At 40.9% G+C, this 17245-nt stretch overlaps 1 protein-coding gene across 4 annotated transcripts in view; it reads right to left on the bottom strand.

Annotated features, from left to right (window-relative positions):
- Positions 1-17245, bottom strand: part of LOC124168120 (mitochondrial uncoupling protein Bmcp) — a 110712-nt gene that overhangs the window by 24237 nt on the left and 69230 nt on the right. For 2 of the 4 annotated variants that reach the window (XM_046546242.1, XM_046546243.1), the window contains exon 7: positions 4022-4108. The exons of 1 other annotated variant lie outside the window; for it this stretch is intronic. In XM_046546242.1, coding sequence (XP_046402198.1) covers positions 4022-4108 — 87 coding nt within the window. Of the gene's footprint in view, positions 1-2253; positions 3021-4021; positions 4109-17245 lie in introns of those variants that run through there. One more of the 4 variants, XM_046546241.1, reaches the window with a different exon arrangement.

Here is a 17245-nt window from a genome sequence, read left to right as displayed (position 1 = left end):
AGTGCCGAAAGTATTACTCGTCATTGGGTCCAGATAGCCGGCCTACCGAAGATTTATCTTGTCTCCTTAACAGAATGATAATGAATAATTTAGATCGTTAATTAAGCGTGGCGCTAGTGGAAATGAATTTTTTTTTCAGCCATACGGTTTGAGACGTATTTTTGCCGTCGTAGGTTACCGGGCGATTGACTTCCAGGTAGAGGGTCTACGCTAAAGCCTTCAAGGTCATCGGTATTCACGGGCGAGAAATGGAGCGGTGGCCGAGTTGCGCATGAATAGCATCAACACTTAAAAGGGTCCGCTATAGAGTCTCAAGCACAATGGATTCGTTCCCTCCCCGCAGTCTAGGCCTTCTGCGTCTCAGGAATACAGTTCAGCAGAAGAAGGTGATTTAGATAGAGCCATACAGAGTAAAAACCAAGAGAATATGGCGAAAAATAGGAATGAGTGTAGAAAAATAAAGAATTTATCAAGAAAAACCATAAACCTAGAAGAGGACTTGAGAGAGGTCAATGACATTGAAAATGGAGAGCGTCAAAGCGATATTGCGCGGAAGTTTAAACTCACGATGCCTTATTCTGAATAAAGACGAAGCTAAAATATCAGTGACCTCAGCTGCACCAACTTCAACCAAGCGGTCTACACATACAGAAAGTTCATGGTGAATCAGTACAAAAAGACGAGAGTGGTAATCGCTCCGAGACATTTAGTGAAAGCTCCGGTTGGTTCCAGAATTTAAACGGCGAGCAGGTATTTTCAGTGCGGCGATATCAGGTGAATCTGCAAGTATTTATAGCGTAGTCACCACAACATTTTCTGATGAACTCCAAGCTGTTATTGAAAGTGGCTCCTTTCCCCCTCAACTAGTTTTTAGTGATGACGAGACGATATTCTTTTGGAAAAGAATGCATTCTCGTTCATTCATTTTCAGGGAAGGAAAACCTGGGTCAGGTTTCAAGGCATTTAAAGACTGTTTCACGTAGCTGCTAATGACTCGGAGGACTTCAAATTAAAATGATTTATCATTCAGAAACTCCGCTAGCTATGAAATGGCATTTAAAGTAGCATTTTCCTGTCATTTCGATGAGCGACAAAAGGGCCTGGGTGACACAATAGTTGTTTGTAGACTAGTTTGAAAAATCGTCAACTGCCGGCAACGCATTACGATCCCCTGAGAAAGCAGATGTTAGCCCACCCGCACGACAGGATGGAATTTCGAAAGCACTTAAGAATTTTTTTTTAACGTGAATAAAAGTCTTTGAATGTGTGAATACTATCTTTAAAGATGTTTTAAACTATAAATATTTCTATAAATAATGTTTTCAAAGGCTTTTTATGGGAATATAGATGTTTTAGAGGAAATTCAATACCCAAGACCTATGCTACCAGGAACGCATCCCTATCTTCCCTATGTTAAAACGCTCTCGTATAACGCAAATTCGTATAGCGCAAAGACCCCAAGGAACGCATCCCTTGCGCTATACGAGACATGGGTGTAATAGCTCGCACTGTCCATTAAAATCACAGAATTTTCTTGAGAATCAGAGAATCTCTCATTGCTCCAAATCACTAGAAAGTTTTGGAACCAATGAATGAGTTCAGAAGAAGCACCTAGTTAGGATAATAAATATGAACTTCACTTAAACATTAACAAAAAGTGTGTAATAGTGTCAAATTAATTCCTTAGCTTAAGACTTAACATTTCGTAAAAAGGGTCGCATTCATATCTGAATGGTAGTCCATTTTTTTCAGCTGTTTCTCTGGAATACAAGTCTGCATTCCTTGATGGAGCCCATTCCTGCTGATCCTGCATGGCATATGATCAGCCTTCATCCTTTCCTGATCACAACTCTCATCTTTCCTCCTTCATTCGGCCTTATCCAACAAGCTCTTAAGGAGTAATTTTGGTTCAACCAAGTTTATTCCAGGTAAAAAGTTGGCCTTGGACCACTGCTCTGCAAGTTATCCATTTCACTCAAGAAAGAAATTCTGACCGTGACAATGTCACCTCTCTCCATCAACAATTCCCTCTCATCCACTGGTTTTTTGTAGCAGAAGCCAATGCCTTTCACAACTTTTGATAATGGTGTGATGCCTTTGGAAAATTCACCTGATTCCCACATTTTCTTTAGCACCACCATTATTTTCGGGAATTTCCCTTGCCATAATACTTGTTAGAGGTTGTTTTCGGGAATTGCTGCGTAGGTAAAATTTTCGTACTCAACGTTTCACTCCTCCTGCTGGGAGCGTTTTCAGGAGAATGGGAGGGAAACCGTTCTCCTTCTGAGCTTATATAGGTTTCGTCAAACCATTGTTGACCCGATTTTAAGTTTTCATGGAAGGTGAAAGCCATTGGTCATTAGATTGGGCCGGGAACCCTTTCCATAAGTGGTTGAGGTTATATCCATCCTCCCTATTGCAGTTGTTTGGCCTTTTCGCTATCATGACGGATTCACGTATGAGACGTGGATGATATTCTTCTGTCTTTGCCAGTACCCGTGTAGTGTTAAACATTATTTTATGCCCAGGGCTGGAGGCGTAATGTTCAGCGACCGCTGATATGTTATGAATGATAAATCATCTTCATTTGAAGTCTTCCAAGGCATTAGCAGCTACGTGAAACAGTCTTTAAATGACTTGAAACCTGACCCAGGTTCTCCTTCCTTGAAAATGAATGAACGAAAATGCATTCTTTTCCAAAACAATACTGTCTCGTCAACACTAAAAACTAGTTGAGGAGATGTGGTGTGACGCAGGGGTCGGACGCAGCTGACTCATGTGGTCATGCAGCTGAGAGACTAGATCTGTCGAATCCAAATGCTGGTCAGAGTCGACAAAGAAATCGCCGGGAAGATGCAGTTGCTCCCCAAAGAGAAGTTCGGCAGGAAAATTGAGGATACTTCTCCGCAAAACATACATAATTTGAAAGTCGTCAAGCTCGGAAACTGTCTTGCATCTTGACTTCCTCTCTTTATAAGGGGATTTGAATGCTGGAGACCCTCCACTTGTGGGAGAGGAACCTGAAAAAGTTTAAGAAAGATTAGTTTAAGTCTACCACTTTTTGCCTTAATGATAGCGGGGTTAGACTGCAAGCAAGTTGTATGGCAGACATAATATGAATGCAGAAATGTAAAAGGGAGTGGGAGCATTACCTTCACAAACAATGGTCTGGATTCTTCTCAGGGGCAGCCCACATGCTACCGCAGCTCTCTGCTGAACTTTCTTGAGAGAAAGAATTGGTTTTCCCAAATCGTTCTCCAGTTGAAAGTATCAGAGCACATTAAACACCATTTTCTTAGTGTTACAGCGAAGCAGCATGTTTATTTCCTTTTCCATTGTGCCTTCAATCAAAATGCTCAGAGGGTACCTCCTCCTCTAAATAGGAGGTACCCCAAACTATACGGGCTTTTTTAGTCAAAAGTAAATATAAAGTAGAGGAAAAGGGTTAGGGGTTGGTAGGAAAGGGATTGAAAAGAATGGAGAAGGAAAGGAGTAGGTCCTGAAGGGAATGGAAAAGGTGAGAAAAATTGATCAGAATAGAAGCTAAAAAAAATGGACTGGAATGGAAGAATGAGGAAAAGTGGTTAATAAGTTGGATTTGAAGGGAAGAAGTGAAGAGCACCAAGAGAATGTGTGAGGTTTGGCAACACTGTGAACAGATTCACGATGTTAACACAACTGAGGTTTGAGAGGGACTGAATTTCCAAGGCAATAATAGGCCACGCCTGCTGTCTTTGGATTGGAAAAGGGAAGGTCATTTGTGGAGAAACTTTTCCTTCTCTCACTCATTATTATAGTCTCACCTGCAAACATAAAGTGAACAGAGTCTAGGCATTCAGTGAACAGTTTTGATTTTCTCAAGGACATTTGCCACACAAACCATTCACATGATGCCATCTGATTGTGACAGTTGGCTGAGCACGTATAGATCTATCTACCGTGAATCACCAGATGAGAAAGGCCACAACCACAATCGGAGAAGTGTTAAATGCATAACACAGAAGCAAACACTTCAAAATACCTGAAGGAAGCAATCGATGCTGCCCTTGTATATCCGAGGGTGGTCTCCCGATGAGCTGATCAGCTTCTTCTGATTCATCAGCCGGGTCTGTCGACAAAGAGAGAGAAATTAGAACTTCCTCGTGATTTCTCACCCTAATGCTTGGTTTTCAAGAAAGAACAGAGACAGGTAGGCATACAAACACTATCACCGCACACCCTAATCTCCCTTCCCACCACCACAGTGTCGTCCACCACAATGTTTACCTCGTCCTGCACAATGTGGCCTCCCCATCTTCTGGCCATTGTCCTTAGTTGGTACATCACACTTTGGGGGCATTCCACCAATAGGAGCGCAAAGACCGAGGAGTAAGTGGAGGAACATAGGGCAGCCACTGTTCGGGCCCACTGCAGCAAGGGCGTTGCCATAGGGGCCCGTAATTCAGAGACCCTCCCAATGCATTGCCTCAAGAATGTGGTATGCGCCCACTACTAATTTCTGAGCTTTCACAACCTGAGAGTTACAATGAGGCCAGTGTCAGAAGGAGCTACCTGGAAGTGCCACCCAGGAGGTGACAAACACAATGCATGCTTTTCATACAAAATTGCATGCCAATGGGCTATATCACCTATCGTCAGCCATTTTGTGTGGAGCCACCCATCCAGTCACACAACATAAGTTATGGAATAGAAACACCGAAGCAGGTACGTCCCTAACTTCTCACTTCGCTAACTGGTGGCATCCCCACAATGAAGAAACACAGTTAATTAGCCACATACAGCAGACTCCCGATCATCCGGCTGCGGATTACCCGTGCAACGGATTATCCACACACTATTTTCACACAGCTTCGATATTTTCAGCCATGCTCATAGAAAATGAAAACGGATGCAAAAGCTCCAGGATGATCTGGGTGCCAAATTGTTGGAAAATATGAATACATAATTTTGGTAATGTATATATTACATATTTATTTGTGATACTGGGTGTATCGATACTATCGATTGTTAATTGTCGGAACGGTTTGGTTGGTAACCAGAATAAATAAGTTGGTGTTCTCGAAGGTTGACTGTTTCTCTTTTCCGCTTGTGTCACGTCGATGAACGCAAAGTCACGCAGTCTATATAAAAAATCATTCAACAGGTTATGGGCCCAGCTACGTGTGGCAACATTTTATAGAAATTTACGTGACTAGTGAAGTGCGAACTTAAGGAAAAGTGATCGCGAGTATTCCGTCATGGCAGAAGCGGAGAGTTTGACGAGGAGCATTTCCAAGTTCGATGGCACCAATTTCCAGCTGTGGAAATTTCAAATTAAGACTGTATTCCTTGCTGGAGGAATACTAGATGTGGTGCTGGGAACAAGTCAACAGCCAGCAAATCTTCAAGATACTGCAGGGAAACTGTGGGTGAAGGACAATGCAAAAGCAATGTGCATTATAGCATCCTCAGTTGAGTATTCACAGCTAGAGTACTTACTTACGTGCACATCGGCGTCTGAAATGTGGGAAAAGCTATGTCTCGTGCATGAGCAAAAGTCGGAAGCCAATAAGCTTCTTCTCATGAAGCGGTTTCACGAATATACAATGGGGCCGAGTGATTCTGTCGTAAAGCATATTGCGAAGTTACAAAATATTGTGGCCCAACTAAAAGACGTCGGAGAGCAGATATCGGATCTTGCTCTTATGGCAAAGATTCTGGGGAGCCTTCCCGCTAAGTTTCATCCACTAATTACGGCGTGGGATAACGTCGCAGCAGCTGACCAGACCGTAAAGAGACTTCAGGAGAGGCTGATCGCCGAGGAAGCAAGAATTACGGAGATAGAGGAGTCGGCGAGTGCGTTTGCAGCCATGTCGATAGATAGAGATGAAAAAAGGGCAGTAGGAAAACAAGTTGGAAGTAAGCGGAAAGCCAAAATTGTTTGCGTATGTGGAAAACCTGGCCACATTGCCCGAAATTGCAGGAAGAATAAAAAGACGGAGAAGAAGAAGGAAGAAACAGGATCTGGGAATTCTGTGAGTGCTTTTGTTGCTTTCAGTAAAGATTCTACTCATGAACGCAGCAAACCTGTAAATGAGGCAAAAGATGTGAAAGATTTTATCTCACGTAGTGAAGTAAGAGATACCTGGCTCATGGACAGCGGTGCGTCTAGGCATATTTGCTACAGACGTGAGTGGTTTAATGATTTAGTTGAATGCGGAGATATCTCAGTTACTTTAGGAGATAACACGAAGTGCACAGCTGTAGGAGTTGGAACTGTTGTAATCTGCAAGTACGCGAACAAAAAGTGGGAGCTTGGGAGAATTGAAAATGTTTTGTACGTGCCTCAACTTCGGAAAAATCTTTTCTCAGTCGGCGTATGTACTTCAAGAGGTTTTGAGGTTAGGTTTGCAGGAAATAACGTGATGGTGTGTCAAGATGGCAAGGTGCTAGCTACAGGTGTGAAACAGGAGAACAAAATATATAGAATGTTATTTGTTGTAGTCACTGATTGTCAGGCCAATCTCGCGTCAAGAGATAGCTTCAAAGTGTGGCATGAACGTCTGGGACATCTGAATGCTGGAGCGATGATTCAATTATCCAGGTTAGGCATTATCGAGGGGCTGAACCAAGCAGGAGGTGAAAAATTCGTTTGCGAGGCTTGTCAGCTGGGGAAATCTCATCGTAACACATACAAGAGTGTACCTGGAGACAGGAAATGTCAGCCTTCTGACATAATACATGCTGACGTATGTGGTCCCATGCACGTTGAATCCCTTGGTGGAGCAAAGTATTTTCTTTTGATAAAGGACAAAGCCTCAGAGTTCAGGTCCGTATATTTCTTGAAACACAAGTCTGATGTTTTCGAATGTTTTAGAGAGTTCAATACTCTTGTGAGAAATCAACGAGGTCGATTCATTCGAGTATTAAGAGTTGATTGTGGCACTGAATTCCTGAATGAAAATATGAAGACTTACTTAGTGGGTCATGGAATTGTACTGGAAACCTCTGCGCCATTTACTCCTCAGCAAAATGGTCGTATAGAACGAGACAACCGCACAATTATGGAGAGTGCGAGGTCAATGTTGATCGCAAGAAATCTTCCACATTACCTATGGGCTGAGGCAGTAAATACAGCCGTTTATTTGAGAAATCGTACCACAATAAACAAGGATGGTATCACACCATATGAAGCTTGGACTGGAAAGAAGCCCGAACTATCTCATCTGAGAATTTTTGGAGTAGATGCTTATGTTCATATTCCAAACATGTTTAGAAAGAAGCTGGACCAAAAGGCGAAGAAAATGGTAATGGTTGGTTACCAAAGTCAAACAAAGAACTACCGTCTCTATGATGCAGAAAGAAGAAGGATCGTAGAGTCGAAAGATGTCAAGTTCAATGAAGCAGATGAGAAAGTGCAGATTAGTAAGCAAGAATTCCACTTTCAACTGCTTGGAGAAGAAGGAAATGAAGAAATTGATGGGGAAACAGGCCAAGATTATCCAAAAGTATGTAGTCAAGAAACTCAGCTATTACAAGGAGAAGAAGTAGCTCAACGTTGTTTAAGAGATAAAGAACAATTAAGAAAACCTCAGCGATATGGTATTGATGTAAGTTTCGCTGAGTGTGCTGAGCCGATCAATTATAGGGAAGCTGTTACGGGGCCTGAGAAGGAGAAGTGGAAGAAAGCTATAGAAGAAGAACTATCAGCTCACCGGGTTAATGGCACTAAATGGACTATTGTTTCGAGAAATGGCAAGGAAGTGATAGACTCGAAATGGGTATTTAAAATTCAAGACTCTGAAAGTGGCACACGCTACAAGGCTAGGTTGTGTGCAAGAGGGTTTAGTCAACGACCAGGGCTTGATTATGAAGAGACATTCTCACCAGTTGTGAGGTATGACTCTTTGAGAACTCTCTTGGCAGTTGTAGCTGAAGAAGACTTGGAGATGGTTCACTTTGATGTTAAAACCGCTTTCCTGTATGGGGAATTGAAGGAAGAGGTATATATGTCAATCCCAGAAGGCATTGAGATGATGGTCTACTGATTGGGAGCAATATGGAGATGATTCATGGTGTTCTGGAAGCTCTTGGTAAAGAGTATGAAATAAAAGTTTCAGAGGTTCGGAACTTTTGTGGCATGGAAATTATGAGAGATCGAGCCGCAGGTACTATTCATGTTCATCAGACAACTTATGCCGGAAAAATCCTCAGGCAATTTCAGCTATTTGATTCTACTCCGGTGGATGTTCCTGCTGTTCCCAGTGTAAAGCTGAGTGAAGCAACCGATGATAGTGGTATTACAAAATTTCCATATCGCCAAGCTGTAGGTTCACTTTTGTTTCTAGCTGTTGTTAGTAGACCTGATATTTCTTTTTCTGTTAATTGTGTGAGTAGGTACTTGAATAATTATGATGAAAGCCATGTTAATGCTGTAAAAAGAATTTTCAAATATGTCAAAGGTACAGTTAATTATGGTATATTGTACAGTAGAGGTAGTTCAAGTGAAGATTTGATATGCTTTAGTGACTCAGATTTTGCAGGAGATCCTGATACTCGTAGGTCAATGACTGGATTTGTGTGTTTGCTGTCAGGTGGTCCAATCACTTGGATCTCTCAACGTCAGAAAATGGTGACACTCAGTACCACTGAAGCTGAATATGTATCTGCATGTATGGCTGCCAAGGATGTAGTATGGTTGAAGAAACTGTTATATGATATTGGTTTTAATTGTGTGAGTTCAACCCCACTTTATGTGGACAACCAAAGTGCTATAAGGCTTGTCAAAAATCCCGAGTTCCACAAGCGGACTAAGCATATTGATATTAGATACCATTTCATTCGTGAGCAGTATGAAAGGAAAATTGTAAATGTTGAATATGTTCAAAGTAACGATCAGTTAGCAGATATTTTTACAAAACCTTTGTGTAAGGACAAGTTTGTTAGATTTAGAACATTATTGAATATTGTGTCTTCTATTTCAAAGTAACAGAAAGTTATGTTTTGTCTTTGTGTTCTTACTGTTTTTTAAGGAAGAGTTATCACAAATAGTGGGAGTGTTGGAAAATATGAATACATAATTTTGGTAATGTATATATTACATATGTATTTGTGATACTGGGTGTATCGATACTATCGATTGTTAATTGTCGGAACGGTTTGGTTGGTAACCAGAATAAATAAGTTGGTGTTCTCGAAGGTTGACTGTTTCTCTTTTCCGCTTGTGTCACGTCGATGAACGCAAAGTCACGCAGTCTATATAAAAAATCATTCAACACAAACTACTCACTCCTGGTTTTTGGCCAAAATATGTTTACTGGGGAAACTTTTTTTTTCCCAAACCTCGGCCAAAATCGCCGGCGAGTTAGCCAGAAATCTTAATGTTCTGCATATTAATATTCAGTGCCTTAGGAACAAGCTACTTGAAGTGGAAGTGCTTATTTCTCAACACCAGCCTGATGTGATTTGCATTAATGAGCATTGGCTCACGGCTAACGAACTTGACTCATTACAGCTACCCGGCTATGTTGTGGCCGATGCTTACTGCCGATCCACTCTAAAAAATGGTGGAGTTCTAATTCTTGTTTCTGTCAATATAAGCTATAGCTCCGTAACCTTCCCTTACAGCTATCTCAATGTTGAACAGGTGTTTGAATGTAGCATGACCAAGATCCAATTCTTCGATTTTAGTTTTATTATTTCAACCATATACCGTTCTCCAAGTGGTAATTTCAATGTATTTCTTGATAAATTTTCCAACATGCTGAATAATGTATACAATCTGAATATCAAACTGAGAAAACTGAGGTTATAATATCTCATATTTCTGACCACTACCCATTAATCTCTACATTTACCCTAAATGCCTCAAACAAGATGATATTGCAGTACAAAAGAAATTTTTCTGATGAGAATATGAATACTTTCTGTAATTTACTCTTGTCACATCACCGGTCCAATGTTTACTCCATAAGCTCCTTTGTAGATGGTTTTAATTGTTTCTATTCAACCTATATGACCTATTTTGATTATTGTTTTCCTGTACTGCCTGTTAGAATTAAAAATTCGTCTCCATCTGTGGGAAGAAAGTCATGGGTCTCTGACGAAATCCGGTACGCATATAGACTCATGAAAAACTTGGCCCTCTATTACAAAAACTGTTCGGACCCCATTAAAATGCTCGAATACAAGTCAATGAAAAAGAAATACAAACGTCTTCTTCAAGATGCTAAAAGAACTTTTAATGATCATAGAATATGTAATGCTGGAAACAGATCAAAAGAAATATGGAAAATTATCATTGAGTCAAAATTTCCAAAATTGCAAACCACTAATTTCAAATTATTATTTTTTTTTCCTTTCCTTGACCTTATAACCTAGGTTGTGGCAATACCTTAGAAACCAAACATCAATAAATCTGTTCAAAGTTTAGAGGTATGTCAAAATTTTTTGTATATTCCATTCTGTTCTTATATATATACAGTAGAATCCTGATTTAAGGTTTTTCAGGGGGGACAAACTTTAAAACACTAAATGCGGAAAAACACTAAATGAGGACTTGCCATTTTTTTTCAGGTTTTAGGGTCTGTAATGATTGGAATGGCTTTTTATGAATAAAAAATATTATTATTTTACGTAACTAAAAGGTGCTGCATGCAGCAAAAAATTCATTGATTAACCCTTTCACTGCTGTGGACGTACCTAGTACGTCCGCACGGCAGACTGCGGTGGACGTAGTTTTTCTTCCTCCCTGCCATGCGGTCAGCACTTTTGCCGAAGCACTTCGAAGGGACCCACTAATCAAGGACCCTTTCCTCGACAAACTCACCCACGCAGGACCGTCTCATCGGCCCTACCAGCGGGGGCCCTACCTCCGGAAAAGTGATCGCTCTGACTACAATTTGAAAATCAATCAATCAATCCGATCATCACAAAATGATTGTTTTCATCGCACTCCTGCCAATCAAGCAATCAAGTGCATCTTTGAACCGTGTTTCTGCGATGAAAAATAACGATTTTGTTAACTTTGATATAATGGCCGTTTTCCGGTGGTCCGCAGCCACGTTTTGTTGCAAAGTTAACAAAATCGTTATTTTTTATCGCAGAGACACGGTTCAAAGACGTGCTTGATTGCTTGATTTGCAGGAGAGTGATGAGAACAATCTTATTGTGATGATCGGATTGATTGGTTGATTTTCAAAATGCAGTCAGAGCAGTCACTTTTCCGGAGGTAGGGCCCCCGCTGGTAGGGCCGATGAGACGGTCCTGCGAGGGTGAGTTTGTCGAGGAAAGGGTCCTTGATTAGTGGGTAGTTCGTCGAGGATTAGTGACCCTTCGGAGGGTGTACCACACCCATCCTGGAAGTACCTGCTCCATAGGCCCAGGCCTTTCATTTTAACATTTTCTCCGCATGTGAGGAGAAGGTTTCCGGAGATTGAACAGCAGCGAAAGGGTTAAGTGTTTTCAGCCCTATGAAGGTTGGATAATACTTTTCAGGAATCAGCTAAAATATGGGTAGTAAAAATAAGTAATCAGAGGATGACAATTGTTTTAAAGAAATATTTTAAGAAAATTTTAATATGCATTAACTGAAAAGCATTCCCACACGGAATATTATTATGGAAATTAGTGGTTCCATTTTTACGTATATTTCAGTGGTCTCGATGAAATTTTAAATTTTTTTCTGTAAAAGTGACATGCAGGTGACTATAGCATTTCTAATATAATAAGGAAAGGTGTAAGTAAGTACTCGAAAAATCGTCATTGCATCTATAAAGATGAGTGAAATAAAGGGACAGCAGAAGATCGCTAATCCTGAAATCTAAACTACCGAATATCTAATAAAAGGGAGGTTTTCTGGAATCATACCAACTTAACGTTTTCTGCTGCCTCGGCGAAACGAGGGATGAGCCTTTAAAAAGCCTCCCGTGCGCACATTTTGGATTTTGAGGTCATCCAAAAAAGGAGAATCTTATTTCTAGTATGCGTACAAGTCGATGGTGATTCAACTCGATGATGACACCAGATTCGTTGTCATATATCCGCGGCCTCATGCAGGTCGAATGGAGCCGGGAGAAGTTGTTTACGCGGCGCGCTGATCACCTTGACTCCAACTCACCTTTTTTCTCGGCAGCTTTTAATGAAATTTGGTTGGACCTTGAATAACGATTAGCTAAACTTTAAGTAAAGTGAAAAGGTTTAATCTTCAACAGAACTGGATTTCATCAGAAAAATTGTCAGTGCCTCTGGAGTTTGGCAATTTCGTTAGGGTTATGATGTCGAAGTCAACCACAAAGGGATACCTGCCGGATTTTCGTATTTTTCCGCGCTCATCTATTCTACCGTGAGTATGCGGTGATTTTTTTTCCAGCATGAGCGATTTATTTTGAGTCATGACCCGTGATAGTTCGTCAAAACTCCGATTGTCATTCTCTTTTGACATTAATTAGCACCAGATAGATATTTTTGAATCGACATCGATATCAACCAGCCGCATGTCGGTAAATTGGCTCTGGGATATGTAAATTACGATGTAAAATAATGTTGTTCTGCAGGGAAAGAATGCTCTCACTCACGGTCATGACAGGGGAAACACTTCCTCTGTTCTTTCGCTGTTCCTCCGTGGAAACTGACCTTGGAATGGATTACAGAAAGAATCTTCTAGTGAACTGCGCAATTGATATTGGGCCTCCTCTTTTGAAAAGAGAAAGTAGCCGACTGGAAAAATATTGGGCTAATAATGGACTGCCCGTAGGGAGTAGAGTTGAAAGGGGCATAAGCTATCAATTGAAAACTTTACAAGAAAACATTATTGTAGCGGCCCTCGGAGGATAACTCGTGTCATAAGTCGTCACGTATCATCGAAGTCAAGTTCAAGAAGTGAAGGATAAGGTAGTTCGAGGTTATTAAGGGATGACTTTGCTCCATTAGATCGGATCTGATACAAAAAGTGCCGGGTGTTTGGATCAGAAGGGGAGCAAAACATTACGAGAAGACAAATCACCCAGCTTGCGAGTTGAAGGTCGCAGTGCTGAGCTCGCGGAAGAAAGCAGTTGAAGAAGCGTTCCCCGGTAGATTCTATCGACTCTTGGTAAACTTTCATGAGACCATTCTTGTTGATGAGCATAAATTCGAAGATTTGGATGAACCGTCATGAAAAAACGTTAAATCGAGTAAAAAAAATCTTGAGCGGGATAAATTTTTACGACCATAAATGAGGAAAAACGCAAAATGCGGAAACACTAAATATGGATAATTTTTACATTGTCCTAATAGGGAATGAATCGGGACCCAAAAAAATAAACGCTAAATGCGGAAAAACGTTAAATGCGAAGATGTTAAATCCGGATCCGACTGTATATGTTTATATATACATATTTCTTTAAATTATATTGTATTAAAAAAACCCAATTGTTCCTTTTTTATGCATAAATATTGTGTATCGTCTTATTCTCTGTATTTTATATTGTTTCACACTTTTTCTAACATAGCCCTGAAGATGATTTAAGAAAATAAATCGAAACGTTGGCTGCTAACTTTTGTATAAATGACCTATACTCCAGGAAATACCATATTATAATCTCAAATTACTTGATTCCCAAGGTGACACACTTGAGGATAGTTCTGAAATTGCCATGGCTTTCAATGACTTTTTCACATCACATCAGTCTCTCAATGTGGCTCAACAAAGCACTTGTAGGCAATCATCAAGCCAATGTAATTCTCTATTTCTTCGCCCATGCTCTGACTATGAATTAGCTAATATCCTTCACAAAATGGCGAATAAATACACCACTGTTCCAGATGGCATTCCCCTCATCATCATCAAAAAATCATTTGATGCCATCAAAAACCCTCTTCTATTCTTAGTCAATGAATCGCTAAGGCTTGGCCAATTTCCATCACCACTTAAAAGTACCAAAGTCATCCCCCTCTATAAAGGTAAAGGCAATAAACAGCATATGAGCTCATATAGACCAATATCTATACCGAATCAATTTGGTAAAATCTTTGAAACAGCTTTTTATGCTCAACTGATTACATACCTAGAATCTCACAACCTATTATCCACCACACAGCATGGATTTAGAAAATCCATGTCCACTACCACTGCTACCTACCATAGCATCAATAAAATATTGTCCAACTTAGACAGTAAACTAGAATCTCTTCAAATTACTAAAGATTTCGCGGTCCATGTTTGTAGATTTATGGTTTTTTGGGAATATCCCACATCAGGTTATTAAAATGGCCGACGTTTCTTCTCCTATGCCGGAGACCTCATCAGGGCAAATGACCATGTTGTCTTTATTTCGCATCAATTTATAGGTGGTGGGTGGTGATAGGGAGTTTTCTGGAAGCTTGTTTTTCTGGAAATGACCGGAAGCCATGTGTCACTGATCTTCTGCCCCTTGTCTCCGTTGAAGTTGTTTTTATGTTTTTTGATTTCTAAGGCTTCCCGGAAAATCCTCGTTTTAAAGTATTTCTCCCTGGCGAGAATTTTTGGGTTGTTTACATCGATGGTATGTCCTTGTGCGGCATGTTCAGCGACTGCTGACTTATCGGCGTGGCCCAGTCGAATCGCCGCGCTGTGCTCCTTCACTCTGGTTCTTATTGTGCGTCCAGTTTCACCCACGTACACTTGGTTGCATGTGCCGCACTTTAATTGGTATACTCCCTCCGTTTCCAATTTTTCCCTTCCTTTCACGTTTCGAATGATGTCTCTAATTTGCATGCGTGGCTTAAACACGGTTTTTATCTGATATTTATGTAGTATTCTGGATATTTTATCCGTGACCCCTTTAATATACGGCAGGAAGGCTTTTTTCTGCTGCTCTTCGGTCTTTTCTTCTTCCATCCTTGAGTCCTTTTTACTTAATTTGCGGGAGATGGCCATCCTTATTTCTCTCCGTCTGTATCCATTCTTCATAAGTATGTTCGTTAATTTGTTTAGTTCTTCGGCCCTGTGGTCCTCCTCCGTGAGAGTGATCGATCGGTGGATCATTGTGGACATCACTAAATTAATTTGAGCTGGATGGTGATGTGATCCGGCTAGTAGGTACTTGTTTGTGTTGGTTTTCTATAGACGGTGTGGCCCAAGGATCCGACTTCTTTTCTTGTGATGAGGAGATACAAGAAGGGCAATTTCCCGTCGCTTTCCACTTCCTTCGTGAATTTGATGTCCTCGTCAATGCTGTTAAGATAGAGGTGGAACTCTTCCAACTTTTCTCTGCCGTGTCTCCAAATTACGAATGTATCGTCTACATACCGCAACCACATCGACGGTTTGAAGGGGGCCTTCTCTAGAGCTGACGTCTCGAAATCTTCCACGTATATGTTGGCCACAGCGGGAGAAATGGGGGACCCCATTGGTGCCACTTCTGTCTGCTCGTAATATTCGCCTTTCCACTTGAAATAGGTCGTCATTAGACAACCTATTAGAATTTATCTAATAGGTTCAGTTTATTTTTCAGCCTGCAGTCTGATAGAGACTTCCATTCAAGTTCACCAATGAGGTATTAGCACTAACAAGACTAACGTAAAGAATTTAGAATGGATATCTTTAAGGGGGTGTCCTTACGCCCCCTGCCACATGCCTTTTAGGCGGCTTGCGGGATTTTATGTAGACGTAGACGTAGACGAACCATGAGGTATGATATATGTGCCTTGTGGTAATTAATAACAGCCTCAGTTCTGATTACGCACTCCGAAATATTCGCAGTCACCATCTAAAACTCACACAGCTTAGGCACCTCTAGGGTAGTCATCATAGCGGTAACGTAATGATCTACTTATTGAGATACCGTTGCTATCATTTGCAGTATGATGGAAGATTGACATTGTGAAAGCCTGCGAACTTAGTATCAGTAGCTGGTGACTGATAAAATACTCTGGTAAATTAACTGAAGCCTTGGCGTGCAAATGAACGGTACGGCCACATGGCTAAACTCACGCTCGTCACTCACTCAAACAGCCCGCTACATTGCCCATTTCAAACCGCTGTTGCCATTTTCCGGTGGTCCGAAACCACGTTTTCAGCAAAGTTAACAAAATCGTTATTTTTCATCGCAGACACACGGTTCAAAGATGTACTTGATCGCACGCTTGACAAGAGTACGATGAAAACATTTATTTTTTGATTATTGTATCGATTGATTGATTTTCAAATTGCAGTCGGAACGGTCACTTTTAGGGAGGGATGCCCCCCGCTGGTAGGGTCGAAGACGTGGGACAGCAAAGGTGAGATCGTCGAGGAAAGGGTCGAGGATTAGCGACCCTTCCGAGGGTGGCCACGCTCAACCTGGGACTACCTGCTTCATGGCCCCACCAAACGCACTTTAACCGATACTAAATACTAAAAGTGCTAAGCCGAAAATAGCCAAGAAAGCTGATTGAGAAAGTCCAAAGTCAAATGAAGGTAGTGTCGGAAATCCATCAAAAACCAAATTTGTATGGGTAAATCCAAAAGAAAGTTTCGAAGAAATCGGCAAATGGAAGTTATAATGCTAAAATAGTTCCACCAGTTCAATTTCAAAAAATCTAATCAGAACCCATCCCCCAATTTTTTTTTTCTATCACTAGCCATTGAGCAAGCATTAACTACAGTGCAACCTCGATATAACGACACCCCACGGTGCACTAATTAACACTCGCTATAGCGAATTGTCGCTTTACCGGAGGTGGAGCAGATAATAGCCAATATACCTGTTGCGAACAGATACACAGGAACAGGAGTGGTGCGGCGACAGATTAACATCTATCCGATAAACGTAATCATAAATCCAGACGAAAGGCGATGTTTTTTTGCATCACTAAATTTCCTTACTCAAATAACGACCAACTATTCAAACAATTTATAAGCGCCGCACTGAATAAAAATCATGCAAAGCATTGTTTCGTCAATCATTATATTTATCGAACGACAGTTTACCACATAAATTTGAGACAGATGCACTCCATTAACTTCATTTCTAACAGATCGCTAGCAATTACAGAGGTTAAGGAGTCTTGATGAAAGTCTTCCGGCGGTGAAACCCTCGCTATGGCGATAGCCAACACCGAAAGGGTCTCGTAAAAACGAATTTTTTAACACGCCTATTATAGGGTCAATTGACGGTGCATCGGCTATCTCTCGTAATAGCGGGGGTGTCGCTATAGCCCGTACTCGCTTTAACGAGGTTCCACTGTATTATGTTTTGCCTTACCAGTAAATGTGTATATTAAACTAAAAATACAAGATGTGTGTCACATCTACAATACCTAAAGC

This window comes from Ischnura elegans, chromosome 11 (genome assembly GCF_921293095.1).
Source record: "Ischnura elegans chromosome 11, ioIscEleg1.1, whole genome shotgun sequence".
Lineage (NCBI taxonomy): Eukaryota > Metazoa > Arthropoda > Insecta > Odonata > Coenagrionidae > Ischnura > Ischnura elegans.
Note: the sequence above shows the minus strand (reverse complement) of the source record. Positions and strands in the feature narration are given on the sequence as shown.